The sequence below is a fragment of the Peromyscus eremicus genome, chromosome 4, assembly GCF_949786415.1.
Source record: "Peromyscus eremicus chromosome 4, PerEre_H2_v1, whole genome shotgun sequence".
NCBI lineage: Eukaryota > Metazoa > Chordata > Mammalia > Rodentia > Cricetidae > Peromyscus > Peromyscus eremicus.
The window spans coordinates 5,839,929-5,863,439 of NC_081419.1; the positions used below are offsets into that span (position 1 = coordinate 5,839,929).

Here is a 23,511-nt window from a genome sequence, read left to right on the forward strand (position 1 = left end):
AGAAAATGCTGTGCTGTTTCCGCAGCACCTGTGTCCCTTTTCTCTAACTGCATAGACCTTAAGAAAAAGAGAGTCCCAGTAACTGGAGGGACAGCTCAGTGACTAAGAGAGCCGGGCTCCGTTCCCAGCACCCAGATGTTGGTGGCTCACAACCCCAGTCCCAGGGGATCCAACACCCTCTTCTGGCCTCTGCACCCTGTGGTGCCAGACATACATGCAGGCAAAACACCCATACACATACAGAAAAAAAAATTAAGAAATATATATATAAATTAGAAAAAAACAAAGAGAATCCCTTCCAAGACAGCACCTTTGCTGATGACTGCTGGATTGTTTGTGTGTGATCCTCAGAGGTGGAAAAGGAGCTGGGGAAACGAGGCCTGAGAGGAACTGCTGGCAGCATGCTGCAGGCCCCAGAGCTGCCCACCAAGACCAGGACCTGCAGGAGAGCTGCCGAGCAGAAAGACGCCCCTGACACCCCTGAGCTTCTCCACATGAAAGGCCTGGGAGAAAGCGGTATGTCCATGCCTTCTCACCCTCAAGCCAGGGTAGGTGAACAGGAAGTTATCAGTGGAGCTGGCAGAGAACAGCAGACCTCCTCAGTGCTGCCAGTCTCCCCAAGGAGCCATTCAGCAGTTGCTTAGACAGGCAGAAACTGGGATGCCTGCCAAGAAGCACACCCACCTTTCCGTGTGTTCTTCACAGCACTCTAGGCATCTTCCAGGACATACATTGCAATAAACACTGAGCCAAACAGAGCAGCCTGGGAGTCACTCAGGATAGAGCTTCTTGGGACCAAGCTGGGGTCCCTGTAGTTTCGGGAGTGTCTTTTTGCACTCTTCCTAGGTTCAGCTAGGACAATGGGGCTGGGTCAGGAGGTGTCTAGAGATGTACAGGGATGGTATTAGCAGTCATGTCTAGAGCTTCTTGCATGCCTGCTGTGCACTAAGTAACCACTGGGCCAGCATCTGGCTTTCCTGCAGACCCACTGAAGTCAGTTTTGGGGGTTAGTACTTGAACTCACAAAGGCTCCCAGGGGCTCCCAGCATGGGCTAATGGACTGTGGGTCTGGTTGAACGGGACCAGACAGGAGTTTGGTTCTGATAGAGATTCATAAGGGATATTTACTCAGATGAATCCACAGTTACGTTTTTTTTTTTTTTAAACAGTTGTATTTTTAAACCTATACTCATACTGATGAGAAGTTGAATGGTCAAACCCATGAGACACATAAAGTACTTTAGGGCATGTCTTAGTCCCTAAAAGGGTTACTGTTGCTGTAACAACATGTAACACCATGGCCAAAGAAACTTGGGAGGAAAGGGTTTATTAGGCTTACACTTCATCATCACAGTCCATCACTGAAGGAAGTCAGGGCAGGAACTCAAACAGGGCAGGAACCTGGAGGCAGGAGCCAATGCAGAGGCCATGGAAGGGTGCTGCTTACTGCCTTGTTCCCCATGGCTTGCTCAGCCTGCTTTCTTATAGAACCTACAACCACCTGCCCAAGGATGTCACCACCCTCAATGGCCTGGATCCTCTCCCATTAATCACTAAGAAAATGGCCTACAAAATTGCCTGTAGCCTAATCTTATGGAGACATTTTCTTTCCTTCTTTCTTTCTTTCTTTCTTTCTTTTTTTTTTTTTTTGTTTGTTTTGTTTTGTTTTTTTGTTTTTCATGACAAAGTTTCTCTCTATAATCCTGTCTGTCCTGGAACTCACCCTATAGACCTGGAACTCACAGTGATCCACCTGCCTCTGTCTCCTGAGTACTGGGGAAATTCATTTCTTAACTGAGGTTCCCTTCTCTTAGCTGACTTTAGCTCGTATCAAGTTGACATAAAACTGTCCAGCACAGGGACAGTGCACACAGGTGCCCAGGGTGTGTGTTTGGAAGGTTTCCATACGGGCTGAGGATATGGCTCAGGGGTAAAGCACTTGCTGAGCAGTTGCCGGGACCTGAGGTCCAGTCTGCACAATCCATGTACTAACACATACCTGTACCACCAGCTCTCCTGCAGAGAGACCCTCAGAATGTAAGGGCCAGCTAGCTTGGTACACACAACCAACTTGGAAGGAAGAACTAATTAATACCTGAGGTTACCCTCTGACCTCTACATGTATGCTAGGCATGTGCATACACGTGTGTGTGTGTGTGTGTGTGTGTGTGTGTGTGTGTGTGTGTGTGTGTGTGGTTTTAAAAAAGAGTCCAAATTGTGGAAGCACTGAATCATCGTCCTCACCCTTTTGGAGGCTGTGGCACCCAAGCAGTCCCTTGGTCCCTGCTGGTTGTCATGCTGTCTGATCGTTGGCAGTGGGGAAGAGAGGCTGCCATGGCCGCATGTCCTTAGGCAGAGCAGGCGATGAGCAGGCACCTGTGTCCTTCCCAGCAGTATCATTAGTGAAGTGTTTTGGTAGGTCATCTCCTGGTGAGCCAGAAGTGTCCCCAATATGTGTGCTCTTGATGTGGCTCTGTGACCCAGTAGAGTCTCTTGGTCCATCTTCTTCGGCTGGACTAAAGTGTGGGGTGGTCCTCTGCTCACCCTCGTTCTGGTGTGTACCTCTGCCAGTCTTAGGACAGGCGCAGCCTCCATCTCTGTCCGACAGGCTGACGGAAGCCTCCTACAGCCGGCCTGATAGCACAAAGGCCTTTTGTGAACTGTCGCTCGTATTTTAAAAATACCCACCTGAGGTTTCATGAAGGTCATCTTCCCGGTCTGTCACAGCAGCTGATTGTCGGGCCCCAACGGGACACCTGACCTCTTTCTCCAGGTTACACCTCAGGAGCCTCAGCAAGTCTGACCTTGGGCATTGTTTCGATGACCAGAGTGTGACATTGGAGGGACTCCACAGCTTTAACTGGTTTCAGGATGAGGAAGGCAGGGTCATTTGGCTCTTGTCCCTCTGAGTTTGGGGAGAGAGACCTGTGCCCCTGCTGATAGTGACAGTGTTCCTGGCTGATACCCACGATGAGACGGAGCTGTGGTGAGAGCCACACCTTTGTCTTCTGTCTGCCCTCCGGCAGCACTTGAGCTTTGTTGTGCCCGTCTGTGAAAGCTGAGGTGCAGAAGCCTTGGGGACCCCCCAGGAGTGAGCGCCTCGTTTCCAGGGAGCTCCGCCTCACTCTGGCTCTCTTTTTCAGATGTGCTGGACAGTGAACCTGCCGTATCACCACTGCTTCCTCGGAAAGAGCGAGGGCCCCCAGACGGCACCCTAAATGAAGATGAGCGCCTTCTTCCCAAGGACAAGAAGACCAACTTGTTCAGCGCCTTGATTAAGAAGAAGAAGAAAATGGCACCCACGCCCCCTAAGCGCAGCAGCTCCTTCCGCGAGATGGATGGCCAGCCAGAACGCAGAGGGGCTGGTGAGGATGATGGCCGGGAAGCCAGCAACGGGCCACCAGCTCTCACCCCCTCAGATGCGGCAGAGCCCACCAAGTCTCCAAAAGCCAGCAATGGGGCTGGTGTCCCCAATGGAGCCTTCCGGGAGCCAGGCAGCTCGGGCTTCCGTTCTCCCAACCTGTGGAAAAAGTCCAGCACGCTGACCAGCAGCCGCCTGGCTGCCGGGGAAGAGGAGAGTGGCATCAGCTCCAGCAAGCGATTCCTGCGCTCTTGCTCAGCCTCCTGCATGCCCCACGGGGCCAGGGACACGGAGTGGCGGTCAGTCACACTGCCTCGGGACCTGCCATCTGCTGGCAAGCAGTTTGACTCATCCACCTTTGGGGGGCACAAAAGCGAAAAGCCAGCTCTGCCTCGGAAACGTGCCAGTGAGACCAGGTCTGAGCAGGTGGCCAGAGGCACAGTGACGCCCCCTCCGCGGCTGGTGAAGAAGAGTGAGGAGGCTGCTGATGAAGTCTTCAGGGACATGGAGGCCAGCCCAGGCTCCAGCCCTCCCAGCCTGACTCCCAAACTCCTCCGTCGGCAGGTCGCCGCCTCTCCTTCCGCCGGCCTCCCTCATAAGGAGGAGGCCACCAAGAGCACAGCCTTGGGGACTCCTGCCGCTGCCGAGCCGACACCCCCCAGCAACAGAGTGGGCCCGAACAAGGCCTCCTCTGAGGAGACCCGAGTAAGGAGGCACAAGCACAGCTCAGAGTCCCCGGGGAGAGACAAGGGGCGGCTGGCCAAGCTCAAGCCTGCCCCGCCACCTCCACCTGCCTCGGCAGGGAAAGCCGGGAAGCCTGCGCAGAGCCCCAGCCAAGAGGTGGCTGCGGAGGCAGGGGCGGCAGCAAAGCTGAAGTGCACGGGTCTGGCTGTGGACGCTGCGAACAGTGACCCTACCAAGGCTGGCCAGCCTGGGGAAGGACTGCGAAAGCCCGTGCCCCCGTCCGTACCAAAGCCTCAGTCAGCTAGTAAGCCTCCAGGGACCCCCACCAGCCCAGTCCCCACACCCCCCACAGCGCCAGCGCCTTCATCCCTGCCCGGGGACCAGCCATCTTCTGCCGCCTTCATCCCCCTCATATCAACCCGTGTGTCTCTGCGAAAGACCCGCCAGCCGCCCGAGCGCATCGCCAGTGGCACCATCACCAAGGGTGTGGTTCTGGACAGCACTGAGGCCCTGTGCCTCGCCATCTCCCGGAACTCAGAGCAGATGGCCAGCCACAGTGCCGTGCTGGAGGCTGGCAAGAACCTGTACACATTCTGCGTGAGCTACGTGGACTCCATCCAGCAGATGAGGAATAAGTTTGCCTTCCGAGAGGCCATCAACAAGCTGGAGAGCAACCTCCGAGAGCTGCAGATCTGCCCTGCGACAGCCTCCAGCGGCCCAGCTGCCACACAGGACTTCAGCAAGCTGCTTAGCTCTGTGAAGGAGATCAGCGACATCGTACGGAGGTAGCAGCAGCCAGTGCATGCCAGCCAGAGATGCTGCAGTCCACGGGGCTCGTATGCCCTTAAGGATGGGGGACAGAGGACTGGGGAGCTGGCAGCTTGGCCCAGGAGCTTTACAGAGCATCAGGCAGAGCCCGGGCCTGGTGAAACGGGCCCTCCTCTTGTGCTGTGCGCCAGCTGGCCTGCACCTTTCCTCCCCAGCCCAGGTGCCTGTGTGTGGGCCTCCTGCTCCATAGACTGCAGCTGGCCTGCCAGGCCACCAGGCTCCTCCCTGCCCAGTGCCTCAGACCCAGCTCTGAGGCCAGCTGGGAGTGCTCAGAAGGACTGTCCTTCCCATGTCTTTGCAGGAGAACATCCTCCTCTGATGCGCCTGGTCCCCAAGGCAGGGGAGTCCCGTGCTGGCCGTCCCTGGACCTTCTATGCTCACGACCTGTCCCGGAGAGGCTGTGCTCACTGTTTTCTCATGTGAAGGAAGCTGTTGATTTGAGGGTCATGAGGGGCTAACACCAAGGGCCCGGGTGGGTGGGTACTGGAGACAGCTAGGGCAGTGTGGTCTGTCATCTGTTTAGATCCTCAGTGGTGTGCCCTGCAGTCCTGGATAGCAACTTGAGTTTCATGGGTGGCAGTCTCTGGTTGGCCAGACCAAGGCTAGGGCTCCAGGGGCCCCCAAAGATCTGAATTTCTGAGCAGTCTTCTTCCCCTCTCTGGTCCTTGCCTTGATGACGAGGGTCTGGTTTTCTGGTGTTTTTGAGCATTCCAAAGCTCTGCACAGAAAGGAGCAACCACTAGGCACAAATAGGCAGGAAGGACCACTGGCTCTCCTGAGCCCTAGCTGCTCCTCAGAACTGCTGCTGCTGCTTAAGCACCTAGAACAGTGCTTAGCCTGGTGCTCCGGAGGCGCACCACAGCACAGGCGGGGTGGGGATACTTCGCAGGCTTAGCCAGGGCATGCTTCTCTTCCCCAGCAGCCAGGACCAGAGCTGAGCAGAGAGACAGGCGTGTGTCTCCTTGACTGTGACCCAGAGCAGCCAGCTGAAGAGCGGGGCGCCTGCCTTGGCCTTGCGCTGGGCCAGGCGAGACACCACCACACTCCTGCTTCTCCACTCGGCTGCACTGTGCTGGCCCCAGTCCCACACTAACCACCTAGACTCGGCTTGTATTTTTCTGTAGAGATGATTTCTTCTGGGGTGTTCTCCATGGTCCTCATAGCACATCACCTCCTCGCCTCCAGCGGCTCTTCTGTAGCCCAGGGGAGTCGGTGCCACACTGCCATCGGCCTTGAAAAGCCAGACACCCCCATACTCTGAAACCACGTTCACAAGGTACCAGTCTGTCGTTGCTGACATGATGTGCCACTATATTTTACATTATACTTTGGTATTACACTTTTTTAAAATAGACTTGCTCTCTTATAAATGACATGTAAATAGGTTGCCACTGTGCCCCTCTGGCACACCAGTGACATCCCCTTTTTTCTCAGTCAGTACATTTTGTTTCTGTATATGACTCTGTGTTTTTGAATCCAAATCTCTCTGTAGTATTTTTTAAATAAATACGTGTTTACAGAAGTATTGACAGGTTGCTTGGTCTGTGATTCATCCCTGCTACCCATCATGTCCCGAAGGGTCACCGCACATTTGGCTGCCACAAAGCAGTATAGTGGCTGCCATCCACGAACAGGATGTCTGGGCCACCCTGTATCCCTGGCACATAGTTGCCCAGCTCTAGTCAGCCTTTAGCAGGTGGCAGTGTCCTGTGTCAGGCCTGGAGTAGGAGAGACATAAGCTCCTGAGATTCTTGCTGGCAGGGTGACTCCTCCCTGGCACGCCCCTACATCTCAGGGTCCTCCCCATGGCCTCAGGCAAGTACTACTGGCCTGTTTTCCCAGTGCTTCATGTAAGGCCACAGGGGTGAGATAGGTCACCTCGGCCCAGGGCATAAAATACTTCTATCTCTCAAGGTCCTAATGTGTCACCTGAAACTTAGTCATTTCTAAGGCTGGCCTTCTTGACCTTAGATCACAGATGCTCCTTGGAATCTAATAGCTGTGCGTGGCCCAGAGAAATGCTCCTCTGCACATGCCAGCAAGATGGCTCCGAGGGCCAAACACCTGCTGCCAAGCCTGACGCCCTGAGTTCAATCCCTGGGACCCACGTGGTGGACAGAAAACCGACTGCTGCCAGCTGTCCTCCACGTGTGCACTGTGGGGAATGTGCGTGCACGTGTGAGTGTATACACAAGATCAAAAGGGAGGCGGAAGTGACAGACTTCTGCCCACAGAGGTGAAGTTAGTAACCGTGCTGTGTTGGCGTTGCGGTTCCGGGGTGCAGAAAGATCACTGCACATCAGGCTCAGCTGCAGCTGCTGCTGGCTGCCGGGTGTCCCTACACTTGGAATAGGCGCATATTCTGGAAGTGTCTGTGCCGCAGAGACAGTCCTCCTCCTGAGCTCTGGCACCGTCCTCTAGAGGTGTAGAGTAGCTGAGGCTCAGAGAGGTGAAGCAGCTTGGCCAAGGCCACACTGCATGTGCCCACCAGGTCAGGGAGTCTTGTAGACAGTACAGATGGCTGCATCCTGCCCGGCGGAGGACCTTCCAGGCTGCGACCTATAAAGGTAAGCTGGTTGGCTTGGCCTCACAGGCCCAGATCTAAATCAATGCCATCCATCCCACTCCAGTGTTATAGGGAAGTCCGTCCCCACACCCCGCCGTGTGTGTGTGTGTGTGTGTGTGTGTGTGTGTGTGTGTGTGTGTGTGTCTGCACACTCGCGTGGGTGTAGGACAGATGTCAATGTTAAGTGTCTTCCTTAGTCACCAGTGTATTTTTGAGATGGTCCTCGTAGAGCCTGAGGCTCACCAGTTGGCTTGGCTAGCTGGCCAGTGACCTCCAGGGACCTGTCTCTTCTTCAGTTACTACCATTCACTGCCCACCCCCAACCAGGGCCGGGATGAGAGACATGCACCCAGCGTATATGGGTGCTGCGGATTTGAACTCAGGTCCTCCTGCTCACATGGCAAGCACCTTAGTGCGCTATCAGCCCCCTGGGAAGTCATTTCTAAGTCTGGGTTTGCACAGATGACACTAAGTGGGGCCAGGCAAAGCAAGCACCCCAGCCACACCCCATCATTGGTACTGCCTTCATCCCTGACCTAGCCTCTTGACCCAGACCCTGGTCCAGCTGATGTCGATTCTGCAATCAGACACCTCTGGGATTCTGTTCCCCCGGGAGCTTTGAGACTTATGCCTACAGACCATGAGCACAGGGTGACCAGAAACTCATGGTTGGGTCTGTGGATCTCCTGTGGTGTCTCTGGTACTGGATCGAGTTAGGACGGGCAGCTAGCTGTCTTTGGCCTTTCTTCTCCCCCCACCCCCACCCCCAACCCCCACCCCCACCTGAGCTGAGGACTGAACCCAGGGCTTTGCGCTTGCCTAGCGCTACCACTGAGCTAAATCCCCAACCCCTCTTTTTTTCCTTCCTTAAGCATTTAAATAGTATTCCAAACATAGGAAAATATGGACAGACATTTTCCACACATCTTAGCAGCCTATAACCTGTAGATGTGCACGCCCACAGGGAAGATTGGCCTTTTTCTTTGATTTTTTGTTCATTAGTCCAGGCTGGCCTCCATCTCACTCTGGAACCGAAACTGGCCTTGAACTTCTGATCCTCCAGCTTCAGCCTCCGGAGGATGGGGATTATAAGCACGCACCATACGCCTGGCTCTTGTTTGTGGCTTGAATAAATACAGTGAGTAGCTACAGACAGCTCTTGGGTTGAGAGTCAGAGATGCCAGGCCAGCAGTGAGCAGCCTGGGGCTGAGTCTGCCTCGGGGTAGATGTTTCCCAGAGCCTCTCCTTTCCCAGTCTGGAGAGGAGCGATTTCCTCATTCCCAAGAGGACAGAGGAGGGCCTAGACCTTGCCAGAGCGTGGGAAACTTGGGGGCAGGGGGTTAAAGAGGGAGTTTAGCACCATATAGGCGAGCTGGTTCAGCAGATCAATGCGTTAGCAGTCTGAGTATTCTGATTTTCAGGGCTATTGAGTCCAATGTACAAGCAAACTGGAAAAAAAATAGCTTTGTTGGTTCTTTTAATGATTAAAGGTAATGACAGCAGATTCATTCCTTTGAAGGTCTCCCCCTTCATCCCAGTCTTCTCCATCATGGTTAATCTAATCCTGCTAAATTAAGAGCCTGCCATGCTTAGGATGCAGCTCGCTGGTAGAGCGCTGCATGAGGGCTGGAGCCGGAGTGCCAGCACCGACCCACAGAGTGAGGGTGTGCAGGTCACTCGGCCTCACGGGCAGTATACAACCTGAAGAGTGAAGAGAAGGACCAGGGCCCTGCCAGGGACCCTTCTGCCCCGGCTGGTGGTCTGGCTGTCTCAGCCTGTCTCCTATGTGTATGGATGATCCAGGGGAGGGATTGAGAGCCAGGCTAGTGCCCCACAGAAGCCGGGTGGGACCACAGTCACCTGTGTCTCAGGAGTGTCTTCACAGACACGGACCCAGGGAGTGTGTCACACTAGCAGGGAGCAGCCGCATCCCTTTGCTGGACACAGCCTCAGTTACGTCTTCCTGTGATGGTGGGGAAGGCAGAGAAATGTGCCTCACAGATTCTGGGGCCCTCGCCTCGTCCCTGTGACTGCAGCCTAGGACACACGTGCAAGGCCCAGGGGAGCCTCGTGTGGGCTCTGGGGACGGCTGTGTACCAATGTCGGGTGTTTGGTTCTGGCCTCCCTCCTCACCTCACCTCCCAGCCCTGCCCCCCAGTCAACATAGTTCTCTCGTGGCTCCGATCTGTCAGCCTTAATGAAGTGGCTTCCTGGATGCTGAGGACTGAGAGCTGCTACTGGGGACGTAAGTCACCAATAGAACGGAAAACACCGGAATACTGTGAGGTGCCAAGCTGGGCCTGGCCCAGTGTGGTTCTAAAAGGCTAATAAAAATCTACCAATTAATTGTGACAGCTCAATGGAAAATTATTCAATTGTGAACAGGGGCAAGCCGCCACTGGCAAGGAGGAGGGGAGATGTTGCCATGGAAACATCAATATAAGTCCTCATCTCAGCAGTCACAGCCAGCCCTGGAGTGAGCTGCTTCTGACGGGTGTGTCTGACCTGGGATGGGATGCAGGAGACTCAGCAGCCTTTGAAAGGGATGCTCTGCCTGGCCCCAGGCTGCACACAGCCCAGACTGACACCCCCCCCCCCCCCCGCCGCCAGGTGGAGATGTCAGCCCCCCCCCCCACTGCTTATTCTAAGAAACATAGGTAAGGAACAGGGGAGTGAAGAGGAAACAGCCTGTGCCGTATCTCCCTGTACCTTCACCTGGCTGCCAATTAAGGGGCTAGTAGGAGAGGTATACGGGGTACAGACAGCCTGATTTCCATCTCCCCAAAGTGAAGGCTCCAAGAGCTCAAGAGAAGTTTCTGAGGCCCAGAGGACCTGGAAGGAGACGGCCGGCATTCCATTATGATGCTGCGGTTGTTACTTTTATTTCAAGATACACACAGCACAGTCCTAGTTTTTGGTATTTGAAACTCAACCTTGCTTAGCAGAAAACCATCCCTTCCACGAGTTCAGTTCCCATGAGGCCCTTGGCTTGGCCAATACTACCATGGACAAGGCCAGCCGCCAGAGGGGACGGGCTGCCGAGGGGACGGGCTGCCGAGGGGAGGGGACGGGCTGCCGAGGGGACGGGCTGCCGAGGGGACGGGCTGCGGAGGAGACGGGCTGCCGAGGGGAGGGGACGGGCTGCCAAGGGGACGGGCTGCGGAGGGGATGGGCTGCGGAGGGGACGGGCTGCCGAGGGGAGGGGACGGGCTGCCGAGGGGAGGGGACGGGCTGCCGAGGGGACGGGCTGCGGAGGGGATGGGCTGCGGAGGGGACGGGCTGCGGAGGGGACGGGCTGCCGAGGGGACGGGCTGCCGAGGGGACGGACTGCCGAGGGGAGGGGCTGCCGAGGGGACGGACTGCCGAGGGGAGGGGACTGGCTGCCGAGGGGACGGGCTGCCGAGGGGACGGGCTGCGGAGGGGACGGGCTGCCGAGGGGACGGGCTGCGGAGGGGACGGGCTGCCGAGGGGAGGGGACAGTCTGCCGAGGGGATGGGCTGCCCAGGGATGGGCAGGCCATCGGAAGGGCAGCTTGGTGCCGCTGCGGCCCACTGCAGGGCTTCCTTGCCAGAGGCATCTTGTGCTAATGGGGTGGAGAGCACACGCTCTGTCTTGGGTTTGTGTTTGGACGGGCTATTTTTTCCCCTTCATTTGGACCTTTCAGACCCACATTCTATACACAGTGGAGTGTGCTCTTTCACAGCGGTACTTCAGATGTCAGCTACCCGCGTCCCTGGGGGCACTGTCAGAACTTTGATTTCCTGTTGTAATCTCTCAGCCCACCTGCCCTCCAATGAACAACAGAACCAGACCTGTTGTTGTATTCACAGCCCAGTGCCCTGCCCCTGGGGGCCGGGGGCTGCTCCAGTCAGACCATGGGGAAAGAGGGGGCTGAGACAGAGCAGCCTGAGTCATGGGTTGGGACAAGGACACCTCGTCTTACTAACCACGACACATTTGCTCTTCTCCTGTGTGTGGGGGGCGGGGGGTGGGGGTGGGGTGAAGTTTTTCACTTTAGCAAAGTTGGAAATGAAAAGTCGAGCACACATCTATCTACCACTAATTCATTATGATAGGCCTTTGCTCTCTCCAGGCCTGGGTCCTTGGGGTTTGGGGTACGTGGGGACACGGTGGCAACCGAGGAAAGACAGGCAGAGTCCACAGAGGCCCTCACCGGCCAAAGCGAAAGCTGAACCCTCCTTTCCTCCTGCTATAGCTGCTGAGCTCCTCCGCCAGGGTCCCCAGGGGGCCGCTGGCCTTCTCTGAGTCAGTGGGCAGGAACCCCGCAGCCTCGCTGCTTCCATCCTGCCTCCCTAGGCGGAAGCCGGTGTGCTCCCTGCGTGAGGCCTGCAGTTCCTTGGCCACCACAAACAGGGCCTGTGGCTGTGGTACTCTCCGCCACGGGGAAGGACTTCGCACTGAGTGGGGTCTGCGTCCCTCAGCCAGGTGCGCCCAGCGCATCCTGGCTCCGATGTCACCGACGTCTGTGGGTCCCCTTGTGTCCAGCAGGGGAAAGCAGGCACTCAGTGGCAGGAGGAGGAGGCAAGGCAAAGAGTGAAGGCTCCTCATCTGAGCGGAGGAAGGAGAGGAGGGGTTAGTGGCAGCATTTGGTCACATGCAGGCCCTGGCCCCAAGTTTCCCAAGGCCTGTCAGAGGGGTAGCGGCTGGCGCAGCTTACCTTGGAGACCAGCCTTTCTTAGCCACTGCAGGAGCTGGCTGTACCAATTAGGCTTATTCTCACTCACCTGCAGCCAAGGAGCTGCCTTCGTGGCTCAGTACTAGAATACCACGCCTGCCAGCTGGCTTGCAGAGGTACCCGGGTGGCCCTGAGGGCTGTGTGCATTCGGGTTCAATTTTCTATTATAATTATTGACTCTGGGGCCGCGGGCAGAGTGAGAAGCAGTCGTGTTTTCCACTTGATAATGAATAGGTCTAGTTGGTCTGCTGGGAAACCCCACTGTCTCCCTAACTCGGGGACAAGTTGCTCCTGGGAGGGGGAAATGGGTCTGGTGGTCCTTGTGTAATTCAGTCACCTACCTGGGGAGGAGCCAGTGACAAGGCTGGGGACAGCCAGCACCCACTGGACAGGACAGGCTCTGAGCTAAAGATTACCCACATGCATGGGCTTATCTTCACAGTAGTCTGTCTAGCAAACTGCACCTCGCCATACAGAGTGGGGGCTCAGGGATCTAATGTCCATGTGGCTTCTTGGTGTACCAGGCCTCCAGGAAATGTTTGCCTCCTGCACGCAACCATCCAGCCCACCAGCCACAGTGCCACCCTCAATTCCTCGGGCTCAGAGGCACAGGGTTTGTCCTAGATCCTACAGCCTCATGAGAGAGGGGGCCGAGTTCAAGGTACCCTCATTACTCTGCGTCCCCATAGCTCTCCACTGCCACTGGGTCCCCCCTCACCTCTGCCCTGTTGGGAACTGTCCCCCTCCCTCACAGAGGAAGTCTGTTTTGCAATGACCATGGGTGAGCCGGACTGGGCTGGCTCATCCTCTGAGGAGCCCCCTGAAGCTGGAATAGGAGCAGGGGAAGAGGCATTCTTTCCAGAAACAGCTCCCTTGAAAACATTTCAAAGAAGTGAGCCCAGCCAGAAAGCTTCAAAAACAACAAAAGCAGCCCAGCTTCCTACCCAAATCCAGCTTGCTAAGCCCCCTGGTCCCCAGGGGCTGGAGTAGCCTCCAGCCTGCTGCTGCTAAGGGGCTTCCTCAGGCCCACAGGGGACAGGCAAGCATCGCTCCTTCTTCCTACGGAGTGCGTGAGGACCGAGGAATATTCTTTATCCTCGGAGATAAATGCTCCCTAGCTGGCAGCTAGGGCTGACCTGCATTGGTGGGACTTTCCCATATCTGGGGGTCTCCCACACCCCACCCTGCCCGCTGGGTGCTTCCTGCTGTGCCTGCCTGCACCCAGCTCACCTGGAGAGTTTCCTGCTGTACTCGCTGTGCTGTGGGCTGCTCTGAGGAGGGCCCCGGTGCCAGGCAGAGCTGCGTGGGTCCTGGTCCAGGAGGCATGGCCCTGGGGTCTCCGTGCTTTATGCAGATGCCTGGTGTCATGGCCCCAGCCTGCCTGATTGCTCTGCATTCCTGGGCCTAGGATTCCTTTGGGGTTGCTGGTGGTGAAGGCAGGGGCCGTGTGGGCCAAGGACAAAGACACAATGTAAACAGGATGTGGTCTGATAAAAGTGGCAGGCACTGCCCTTTGGAGAGGGCATCATTACCCATGAGCTGTGGACACAGACCCGGCAGACCCTGGCTGGAGACATCGGTGCCCACCCTTGAGAACCCTGATGGTGCTGCCCTGTGGTCTCCCTCCAGAGAGGGTAGGCTTACAGAGGCACCTTCCTCACTCTGCGGGGGCTGGAGCGTCACAGATACCAGTCCCTCTGTAGGAGGTTCTGGTGTGTGAGACAGCCTCTCTGGAGCCTTAGGAGAGGTGAAACTGTACAGGACTTTTTGCTTCAGAGGGATGCAGGGGACGGACCCCAGAACTAAGCAGGCCCCTCTCTGGCTTCAGCTCTAACACTGCTGTTAGTCTGTCCCACAGAGAGTGCACTCTCTCTCACCATCCAGCCCTATGGCGGGGCTGTACCTAATGTCTATCTGTACCCCAGACTTGGCTACCCATCCTGACATAAAGCCACAGGGCCCGCCCTTCCGAACCCCAACTGAGCATGATCACACCCACCTCCCCTGTAGCTGCCACGGTGGCCTGGAGCCAGGGCATCACAGTAGCCAGGCGTGGACCTTGGCAAAGGCATAGGGTAGGTGGTGAGGTCTGCTGTGAGGACATGGCGATTGTCACCGCCAACCCCTCACCACACACCATGGTTCTGTCCCGCTGAGTCCATGCCTGGGTGCTGTTCTCACAGTGACCTCCATGACACCCTACTTTTACCAAACACACCCTCTGGAAGCTGCCCACGGGTGTCTGGCCACTGCCCATTCCAGGGCCGCCACTCAGTGCAGTTTTTCTGGTGACTAATGACAATGTCACCCACCTCCAGTTGAGGCTTCAGCAGCTGTGTGGCAGGTTGGAAGCCTTTGCAGACAGGTCCCCTGGTGGCCAACCTGTTCCTCAGCTCAGACTGGTTTCCCATGTCATGCCATGCCCCTCAGGCCAGGAAGCGAGCACAGATGTTTGATTTAGTCAAAGTCTTGGCTCTGAGGCCCAGTCAGACTCCCAGAGCACTTTCCAGGCACACATCCTGGGCTCTTGCCTGTGTCGGGCTCTCTGATTCCTGAGTCCCAGTTTCTTCAGCCGCTGTCTGCCATTACGGACCTTACCAGCCCGATACCCAGGGCAGTGTGGTGTGGAGGCTGGAGCTGAGGGTGCAGACAAGTGTCATCCAGCAGCACAGGCCTCATCAAGGTCAGAGGCTGAGCAGAGCAGGAAGCCACTATCCAGAAGGTTCTAAGGCTCCCTGGGTTACAGTCCTGAGGGCACAGAGCTCCAACCCACTCATCTGAGATCACCTACAGCCTGACTTGTGGACCTGTCCTTGCTTCTCATAGAGTGAGGACTGGGACTGGATGTGAATGGGCATCTTCCTGGCAGGCACTCTGGGCTGTGCCCTCCCAAGCACTGATCCAGCCCTCAGGCTCTTGGCTTCATCTGAATTTAGCCACATGATTCCTCTCAGAACAGGACCCAGCCTGGAAGTCCACCCAGCTATGATCTTAGGCAGCCCGGAACCTCTGAAGTTGACAATGTCCCAGCGGTCCTCATGTCATGAAGGTCATGTGGACCCACTGAGCCATGACCAGCAGGATGCCCACCCCGCAGGCATTCACCACCACTCAGGCCCTCTCCAGTCTCCTCACAGAGCCCTGGGGAGCTCTCTTCCCTCAGCACTGCGCCTTGTTGGTGGCATGTCCCCAAGCCCCTTGATAGCTCTGGAAAGCTCCGTGAGACTGGGTCAGTATGACCTATCCAGATGGCTCTTGGAGCCACAGCCAGAGTGGTCCAGCTGAGGGAAGCATCACACAGTGGCTTCATGGTGTCAGGGAACAGGCTAGATGGGCAATGCCCCCACCTAGACGGTGTGCCCCCACGGGGAGACAGGTGGACACAGTCATTACGGGTTTCTGTGTCCTGGCTCAGGAGTCCTATCTCCAGGCACCCCATCTCTGTCCCTCCAGGCTTGTACCCAAAATGAGCTGCCTAGTGGACAGGACGATGAGGATGTGGTGGAGAAAGTGGGACCTGGTGGATGCCTCTCCAGCTGCCCCCAGGCTGCTGTCCTCCCTCCATCCATGCGCTTCCTCCAACATGGGCACCCAATCAACACTGCCTTTCATGAGATAACTTGGGCCTCAAGTTGAAGCATCAAGTTGATTTGAGGAATAAATGACTATTAATTAGTTCCTCGGAGCATCAACTCCTCAGAACTCCAGGACCCATCCCCTGTAGGGACGATTCACCCTCGAGAGACACCAGTGGCATGCATAGAGCGAGTTGGCCTAGGTGAATCCATGAGATCCAGACTCCCAGACCAGCCCTGCTGGATGCAGAAAGCAGACTTTACCCTTCGCCGCTCGCCAGGCTTGGCTGCCTCTGCTCAGCCAGTAACTCATTGAGAGCACAGAGCCACCCCTGAGTCCAGCAGAGCGGTCCCAGAGCACTGGGTGTCTCCTAGCTCTGCTGTGACATGGGGTGGGGCAGGACTACAGGTGAGTGCTGGAGCGGGGTCAACACAAGACTTTATTGGAGACAGGGACATACAAGTCACCAAGTGCACACCAACAACTGCCCCACACCGTTTGCCCATGGGGCTGTTTCACTGACCCTCAGAGCTCCTCCCCAGCCCCAGGGCCCGGTCGGACCCACGGGCATGCACACCTGCCCTACTAATCACAGCTAGCCTCAGGTTGGACCCCTCCCCCACCCCAGTTCCACAGCAGCCTGGCTCCAGGCCTCTGGGTTTATGGATCCCTCCAATGGCTGGGCCATCACAGCAGCCAGCAGCCTTCCCCAAAGGCGGATGAAGAAACTGAGGCTCTCCGAGGCCCCCAGACCATTGGCTCAATGTCACTTCATCACAGTTCTGAGCTCCATGAGTCTCTGCCAGGATGTTGCTCCTCAGATCACAGGACGGGGATCAGGGCAGCCATGGTCATTGACCCTGCCCCTTGTCCACATCTCCTGCCCCAGGGCCAAGACATCTGGGCTGGAGCTGGAAGGTCACACTGTTGTTCCACTTTCTGGTCATCCAAGGCCCTGCTCTCTCCCAGGAGTGCTCCGTGGGGGCCAGGACCTACAGTGACCGTGGCCACAGACTCCCGTGTTCCACCCACAGGCTTGAGGTGACAAGGGTGAGGAGGCAGGGAAGAGATGGACACCGGTGACGCCACTTCTGCCCACAAACACGAGTGCCCCACTCACATGAGCCACTGACGTCACGGGAGAGGCACACAGCTCTAACCTGATCTCTCACAAGCTCAGGCTCGCAAGGGAACCAAGGCGCTGTCCACTCACTGCACGCTAGCTAGCTGGCTGTTGGCGTGGCACGGGTGTAGCCAGTTTTGAGGCCTTCGGTGGAATCCACGGAGCCAGCTAGCGCTTGGAGAGAAGTTTTGATGGTTTGCAAATAGAGAGAGCCATGTTGCCAAGACCCTAGTGTGGGGCATGGAGACCCTGCCCCAGAAGGAGAGCAGTGTGGCTTGGCCAAGTGACATCATGGGACTCACTCAGGTCAATTTGACAATTCCATTGTCAAACCAAAGTAGGTCTGGACCTAACCTGACCCCCCAAAGTTTTCCCAGCAGTCTTGCTTCCTGTGGGCACTCTGATCACAGATGGCAGCCATCTTGCACAGACATCAGACCAGCGAACTCCTCAAGCCAGGGCTGGAGGCTGTGACCCAGGGTGCAGGGACAGGCTCCCATCTGCCTTTGGGGGTGCACACTCAGAAGGTGAAGGCAGGGCTGTCGGGCTGGCCTCTCGCCACGCTGAGGGACTTGGAGCCACACGCCCTAGAGCACCAGCCTGGCCTGGGGAGGGCTTGGTGTCCCTGGAGCAGTGGCTGGACTCTGAAGGGCTCCGGTGTGACCAGACAGGAATGCATGTCACCCCTCACCTGTCCACCAGCTGGCCCTGTGTTCCGCAGCCCAGCCCTGGCCCGGAGCCCAGGCCGCCTGTGGCACACTGGCATCTGTGAATCCGTTAACATCACACTCACAGGGGTTTGTTTGATGACACCATCAGAAAGCATCCAGCACTTCTGAGCCGCGCTGACAGAGGCGGCTGGCGGCAGAAGCTACTTCAGAGGCGGCGGCCTCAGGGGTGGCAGTATCTGCCAGGAGTGGAGGACAGATAGGGAGTGAGAGGGGACTTCCCTGTGTGTCCCTTGTCCCGTCAGAACCCTGGCTACTCTGGACTGGAACCACGTTCCTTGCCACCAGCTGGGGACCAAGTAAGTAACAACTGGTCCTGTCCAGTGCTGAGGACGGCTTTGACTCTCACTGAGACCCGTGAAGGACTGAGCGGGTAGCACAGTCCATCAGTGGGCTTCAGGCTTTGCTACAAGTCTGGCGGAAGGAAGGGCGGGGTCCCTGCCTGCCTGCCTGCCCTCCTACCAGAGGTCACCATTGCCATCCTACCTTCCAGCCTTTTCAAAGCTCCCACAGCTGAGGGCTGGGGCTGCAGCCTGCCTTCCTGGGAGATCACCTGTAGGGGGCAATGGTGGGGTGCAGGTCCCGATGCCCAATCTGCCTCAGTCTCCTGCCCCGTTAGGTCCTGATGGCAGTACCCATCATCACCAGTAGGGGGCAGCCTCTCTGCAGAGATGGCAGCTTTGGGCCATGCTGAGTCGCAGGGCTTGCTTGCTTCTACTCTCTGGCTTCCGGGAGGATCCTAGAGGCAGTCCACCGGGGTTAGCAGAGCACTATAGCCTCGTGTAGCCCCGCCCCAAGAGGGTCTCATTGGCTTAGGCCAGTCCCACCCCTGCCCCAGAGGCACGTGAAGTGGGGCAGCCGCCATGGCCGCCATGCAGGAGGCCAGGTAGACCTCGCTTGAGTGGGAAAAAGCAGATGAACTTTGAAAGCAGCCAAGACAGAAACCTCTCAGGTCTGCGGAGGCCCAGGGAAGGGCAGCCTAGGGGGCTGGCCTCAGCCTTGGGGTTTGGGGCTCTGTAGACAGCTGTGTCTCAGGCCAGATGCCCACAAGGTGACAAGACCAAGCAATGCTCAGCCCCAGCTATTGGGGGTGTCTGATACGAGGTGGGGTCTCCAGGCCCAGAGGGAGTGGGGCTAGGGCAGGCAGGCAGGTGTCTGAAGGCCTGAGCCTTCCGTGTTGAGAGGTCCGGAGTGCTATTTGACCCCCTACTCTCGATGTTCTCACAAAGCCAGGAAAAGTGGGGGGTTGCTGCCCTGCCAGGAGGCAGCAGACACAGCATGGGGACCAAAGTTGGGGCAAGTGGGGTTTGGGGTTGCCAGGTGCCAGTCCCACTGGTAGAAACGAGATCATGTCAGCTGATAAATAGGGACCTAGTTGCAAAGGGGTTGTGACTGGCTCCGGGAGCTGCCCTAAGCCACCCCTAAAGAAGGGCAGGTCAGCCATGCACAGGTGGGCAGAGAATGTTCTTGCAACAGCGGGCATGGAGCGGGCATGGGGTGAGATGTGTGGGGACTGGACATAACCAGAGGACACGAGTGATGGGCAGTGTGCCAGTCTAGCGGTCCTCTCGGACCGGCCGGATCTTCATCTCCGAGAACTTGAGTGAATACTGCCAACCAGTCCAGGAGGACCACTCGACGCCGTCAGCATAGGAGGCATGAGGACCACGCAGGTACTGGCCGTTGAGGTTGGATGTGTGGCAGTTGCGGTACCACCAGGCTCCTCGGTAGAAGGCAGCGCAGTTGTTGTCCGAGTGGTCGCTGTCCCGGTCCTTGGTGGTGAATCTCATCCCACTGTGCTTTAGGAGGGAGTCACCTGCAGGGCAGGTGCACACAGGGTGAACCCCTGGGCAGAGGTGTGCACAGGCCCCAGAACCCTGTCCACCAAGCGTGTGGGCCTGGTGTGCATGTGGACCTGGGCCCGGGCAGCTCACCTGCCAACCCCAAGCCATGTGCATACCTTCTGGCTGTTCTGTGTCCAGGCGGCCTCCACCCTCCTCCCAGCTTTCTGACACGCCCATTCCTTTATCTGAGAGGAGAAAGTCATCCCAGAGGTCTCATCTACGACTTAGTGGCCCCACAGAATCCAACCCCAGGAATCCCCTGGCTCCAGCTCTGGGCTCGGCTCTTTACTCTGTGAAACGTGGAAACTACCCAGGCTCCATAGGGCTGCAAGGGCGAGGACCCAACGGGACTTGTGGCCTAGACCCTGACCCCAGAGGTCAGAGGGGCTTAGCCCTCTGGCCAGCTCTCCCGGCTGCACCGTGAACCTCACCTGCAGTGCCCGAGTAGTCGGCCACCGTGAGTGGGTACCCATCCTCCTCGGGGTCCACCGAGAACAAGCCCACGCCAAAGCTCCCATAGTGGGCATAGGCAGTGCCATTGTCGAAGTCTTCCAGGTCCACGTGAAGCTCATAGGCTGCTTGCGTGGTCAGGGCGTGGATCCGCTTGAGCCCTGAGGAGGGGGAGGGGAAAAGACGGAGGAAGTCAAGGGACCCAGGGGGTACCCCTCCCGCCCAAACGGAGCCTGTGCTCCTGACACCTGCCAAGTGTGGCTCCCAGCCACTTCCTTCCCTCTGCAGGAGTGCTTCTGGCAGAAGCTGGAGACTCAGTTGTCACGTCTGGTTTTTTGTGTTCACTTTATGTCGGGCTGTGCTCTCCAAGCGAAGCGTGTGTCGGCATCTCATGCACATGTGTCAGTGTCAAGTGTCCTCTGGCCCTCTCCACCTTACGTTTGGGACGGGGTCTCTCACTGAACCTGGAGCTCAGCTAGGCTGCCTGGCCAGGGGGCTCCAGCGACCCCCACCCGGTCTCTACCTCCTCAGCGATAGGATTACAGGCGCATGCCACTGCACCTAGTGTTCTACATGGGAAGGGGGTCCGAATTCAGGTCCTCTTTACTGACTGAGCCATCCCCACAGGCCCCCCCCAACTGTAGGTGTCTCAGGGTGACAGCTGGTAGAGAGATACTCAGAACTTGAAGTTCAGATGGGGTGGTGGCTCCCCTACCTCAGCCTGGCCTTTGTGCCTTTGCATACTTCTCTACCTATCCCTCGTCACCTGGTACCTCTCTGTTCAGCCTTGGGAAGGTAGCTGGCCTCCCATGCCGACCCAGGCACCCCTTTCTTCTCAACATTCATCATTCTGGTTCTGGCTGGTTCCTTGTGAATTTCCCTGCCAGTTTAGTTCCCTAAACACAACTCTGCAGCCAGTGTTTGCCGCGACCCCGGTTGGCACAGTGGGACCGGGTATGACATGTGCTCAATAAATATTTCTCAGTTCACAGAGCGAAGGTGGTGCCTGCATCTCCTGCCGTCCCCAGGTCCTGGTTCTGCACACCCCTACCACCCCACCCCTTCCCCCCGCCTCTATTCCTCCCTCCCACGTTCCTGCTCCTTGGCCCTTGGGCCATCCCAGGGTCTCACACAAACAGGGCACTTCCCTGCCTTCACGATCAACTCTTGATTAAGAGGGCATTTAATTAAACGCCTCACAGGTTCGCAGCGCCTATAGTGTTCCATCAGCCCCTCCCCGTGGGCGAGTATTTGGGTTACTGTGTGCACAGAAGCTTTGTGGACCCTCCCCTGCTCAGCCTTGGTCTCCTCTGTCAGGCAACCTACAGCCCATCACAGGATCCCTGTCCCCCCTGCACCCCACTCAGAGCTGCCGACTCAGTTCAACCCAGAGACCTGAAGGATGTGGGTTCAAGAGCTGCTAGAACAGGCAATCCCACCACATCCCGCCTCCCTGCCTGGGCTGTTACCCCAGGGCTGGTAGCATCAAGGCAAGCTGCTCTCTCTCAGGGCATGGCTTGTACACCTGTTGTGTGAACAGGGCTGATGGACAGATGTGCAGGCAGCAGGTGACGTTGACAACAGCCCCCACCTGAAGCCAGGCACCATGCTAAGCACCTCCTGCACAGTGATCAATCAGGCAACACCAGAAGATGATTAATTACAGAGCCTCAGCATGGCCAGTGACTGAACCCGCTGCCCAGAACCTGCTGGTGCTGGGGAAGGACGCAGCCTGGCCGGCACAGTGACCCCTGATGGATGGGCGGAGAAGGAAGGCTCAGAGAGGTGGAGTCACCTGGCCAGATCACACAGCAGGCAGGCAGAAGAACTGGGATTTGAACCCAGGCAGAAGGGCCCAGATTCTTACTTTTCTTCAGGCCTTATCCAGGAAATGTCCCAGGAATAGGGTATGATGGAGACAGCCCCAGGGGTTACTGAGAGACGCCCATCTTACATGGTCACCAGGGCCCAAAGACCAGAGCTGGGCGCACCTTCCTGGTGCCTGCGCTGGGGCTGCTGGGCAAGTTGCCTGGCAGTGGCCAGGGCCTCTGAGACTCCTCTGTCTTAGTGCTCTCTCCCGTCGCGTCCTCAGCCTCCTTCCATCTTTAGGAAGCTCCAGCTCTCCCCGACCTGGGATTTCTGCCTGCCATGTCTCTGATCCCTAAACAATGGATTGGGAGCTACCCTGCAACCCAGTTGTCCCTCAGTGACAGAGGACCCTACGCCACACACAGTCACCCCCAGGGAATTCCAAGGCTCAAAGAACTGAATCTAAGACACAGCACAAAAACATGAAGGGCCGGGTAGATGGCTTGGTGGGTAAGGTGCTGGGCACCAAGCCCGATGGCCCAAGTTCAGTTCCTCAATACAGCGGAGAGAACTAACTCCCATAAGTTATCATCTGACACACACACACACACACACACACACACACACACATCATGGTACACACATGTGTGCACACACATATACACACACAATAAATGGCAACAAATAAAATTAAATTAAAAATACAAAACAGAACAAATCAATGAAATTTAAAAAAACATGGTAAATAGTGCCTGAGAAATGATACCTGAGGTCAACCTCTAGCACACACACACACACACACACACACACACACACACGCACACGCGCACACGCACACAAGCGCTCACGCATACACACGCACACAAGTGCACACACACAACCACACACACACAGAAGCACACACACACGACCACACACACACACACACACACCACGCACGCACCCACTCTTCACACTTACCCGCATCCATACACCCGCTCCACATACACAAACAAAAATTTAAATTTCAGGAGATAAACCATAGTGGAAGAAAGCTAAGAGGTAAATCAATGAAAGCAAACGTGTGGTGTGTATCCACAGTATATAAAGAGCATCCGTAAGTCAATAGGACCAGAGGAAGCCCCCAGTGAGACGGAGACCAGGGGGTAGGGAAGCAGAGGTGAGGCCACGGAGAGGCTGAGAACCTCACAGTTGACATTCTTGTCAGGCTCCTCTCGTCTGCAGAGCTAATCAAAGCCTTGCTTAAATGCTTCCTCCCCACCTTGTGCAGCTGCTGATAGATTTCAATTAAGATGCCACCGAGCGGTGAGGCGCCAACCCTGATCCAAGCTTTTGGGTGGGAAGCGGGGACGGGGCCTCTAACTGGCTGCCACCACGGTTGCCTTCACATATCTGCCGTGGGGTGGGTGAGGAGGAATTTCCTACCGTCCTTCTTCACAGCGCCTTCTCCTAAAATATCATCAAGCATGCCACATTCCTTCCCACGGACCCACCTGGGCTCCCCAGACCCAGCACATCCAATGGGACTTGTGGCCCCACCTCCTGATCTTCAGGTTCATCATCTGTAGAAGGGGGTGATGGGAACAGGACCGCCCTCCTAGCTGGTGTGAGGCCCCGGGGACTGATGTGTGACATGATCTCTCAGTAAACTCTGACCGTGGTCCAAACGGTGTGGGGCCTCTCCTCATGACACCAGCGTGGGGCGGGTGCTGCCCTTCTAGATCCCCGGTCAAGGAACGTGGTCTTAGCTGATGCCCTAGGACAGCACGCTGCTGACTTAGGAGCACCTATCCCCCTCCAACCCGCCATGGGGCCTGCCTTCCACACCCCCGGGGCGTCAGTGACA

At 56.8% G+C, this 23,511-nt stretch overlaps 3 protein-coding genes across 4 annotated transcripts in view; 1 reads left to right on the top strand and 2 right to left on the bottom strand.

Moving 5' to 3' along the window:
* The window catches only part of Abl1 (ABL proto-oncogene 1, non-receptor tyrosine kinase), a 114,739-nt gene extending 109,213 nt beyond the window's left edge, over nucleotides 1-5,526 (top strand). For both annotated transcript variants that reach the window (XM_059260034.1, XM_059260035.1), the window contains exons 10-11: nucleotides 352-516; nucleotides 3,144-5,526. In XM_059260034.1, the coding sequence (XP_059116017.1) occupies nucleotides 352-516; nucleotides 3,144-4,834 (1,856 nt within the window). In that variant the 3' untranslated portion in view covers nucleotides 4,835-5,526. The remainder of the gene's footprint in view (nucleotides 1-351; nucleotides 517-3,143) is intronic.
* Nucleotides 5,527-11,609: 6,083 nt separating this feature from the next.
* Qrfp (pyroglutamylated RFamide peptide) lies at nucleotides 11,610-12,008 on the bottom strand. The gene has a single exon (XM_059259027.1). The coding sequence runs from the start codon at nucleotides 12,006-12,008 to the stop codon at nucleotides 11,610-11,612; it is 399 nt and encodes a 132-aa protein (XP_059115010.1).
* Nucleotides 12,009-18,771: 6,763 nt separating this feature from the next.
* The window catches only part of Fibcd1 (fibrinogen C domain containing 1), a 30,287-nt gene continuing 25,547 nt past the window's right edge, over nucleotides 18,772-23,511 (bottom strand). Inside the window, exons 6-7 of the mRNA XM_059259028.1 lie at nucleotides 19,838-20,017; nucleotides 18,772-19,378 (exon numbers count right to left, since the gene is read on the bottom strand). Coding sequence (XP_059115011.1) covers nucleotides 19,119-19,378; nucleotides 19,838-20,017 — 440 coding nt within the window. The 3' untranslated portion in view covers nucleotides 18,772-19,118. The remainder of the gene's footprint in view (nucleotides 19,379-19,837; nucleotides 20,018-23,511) is intronic.

What these genes read in the sequence shown, in the direction of transcription:
- Qrfp (XM_059259027.1), bottom strand. Translation starts at nt 12,008, where the DNA reads ATGAGGAGCCTTCACTCTTTGCCTTGCCTCCTCCTCCTGCCACTGAGT.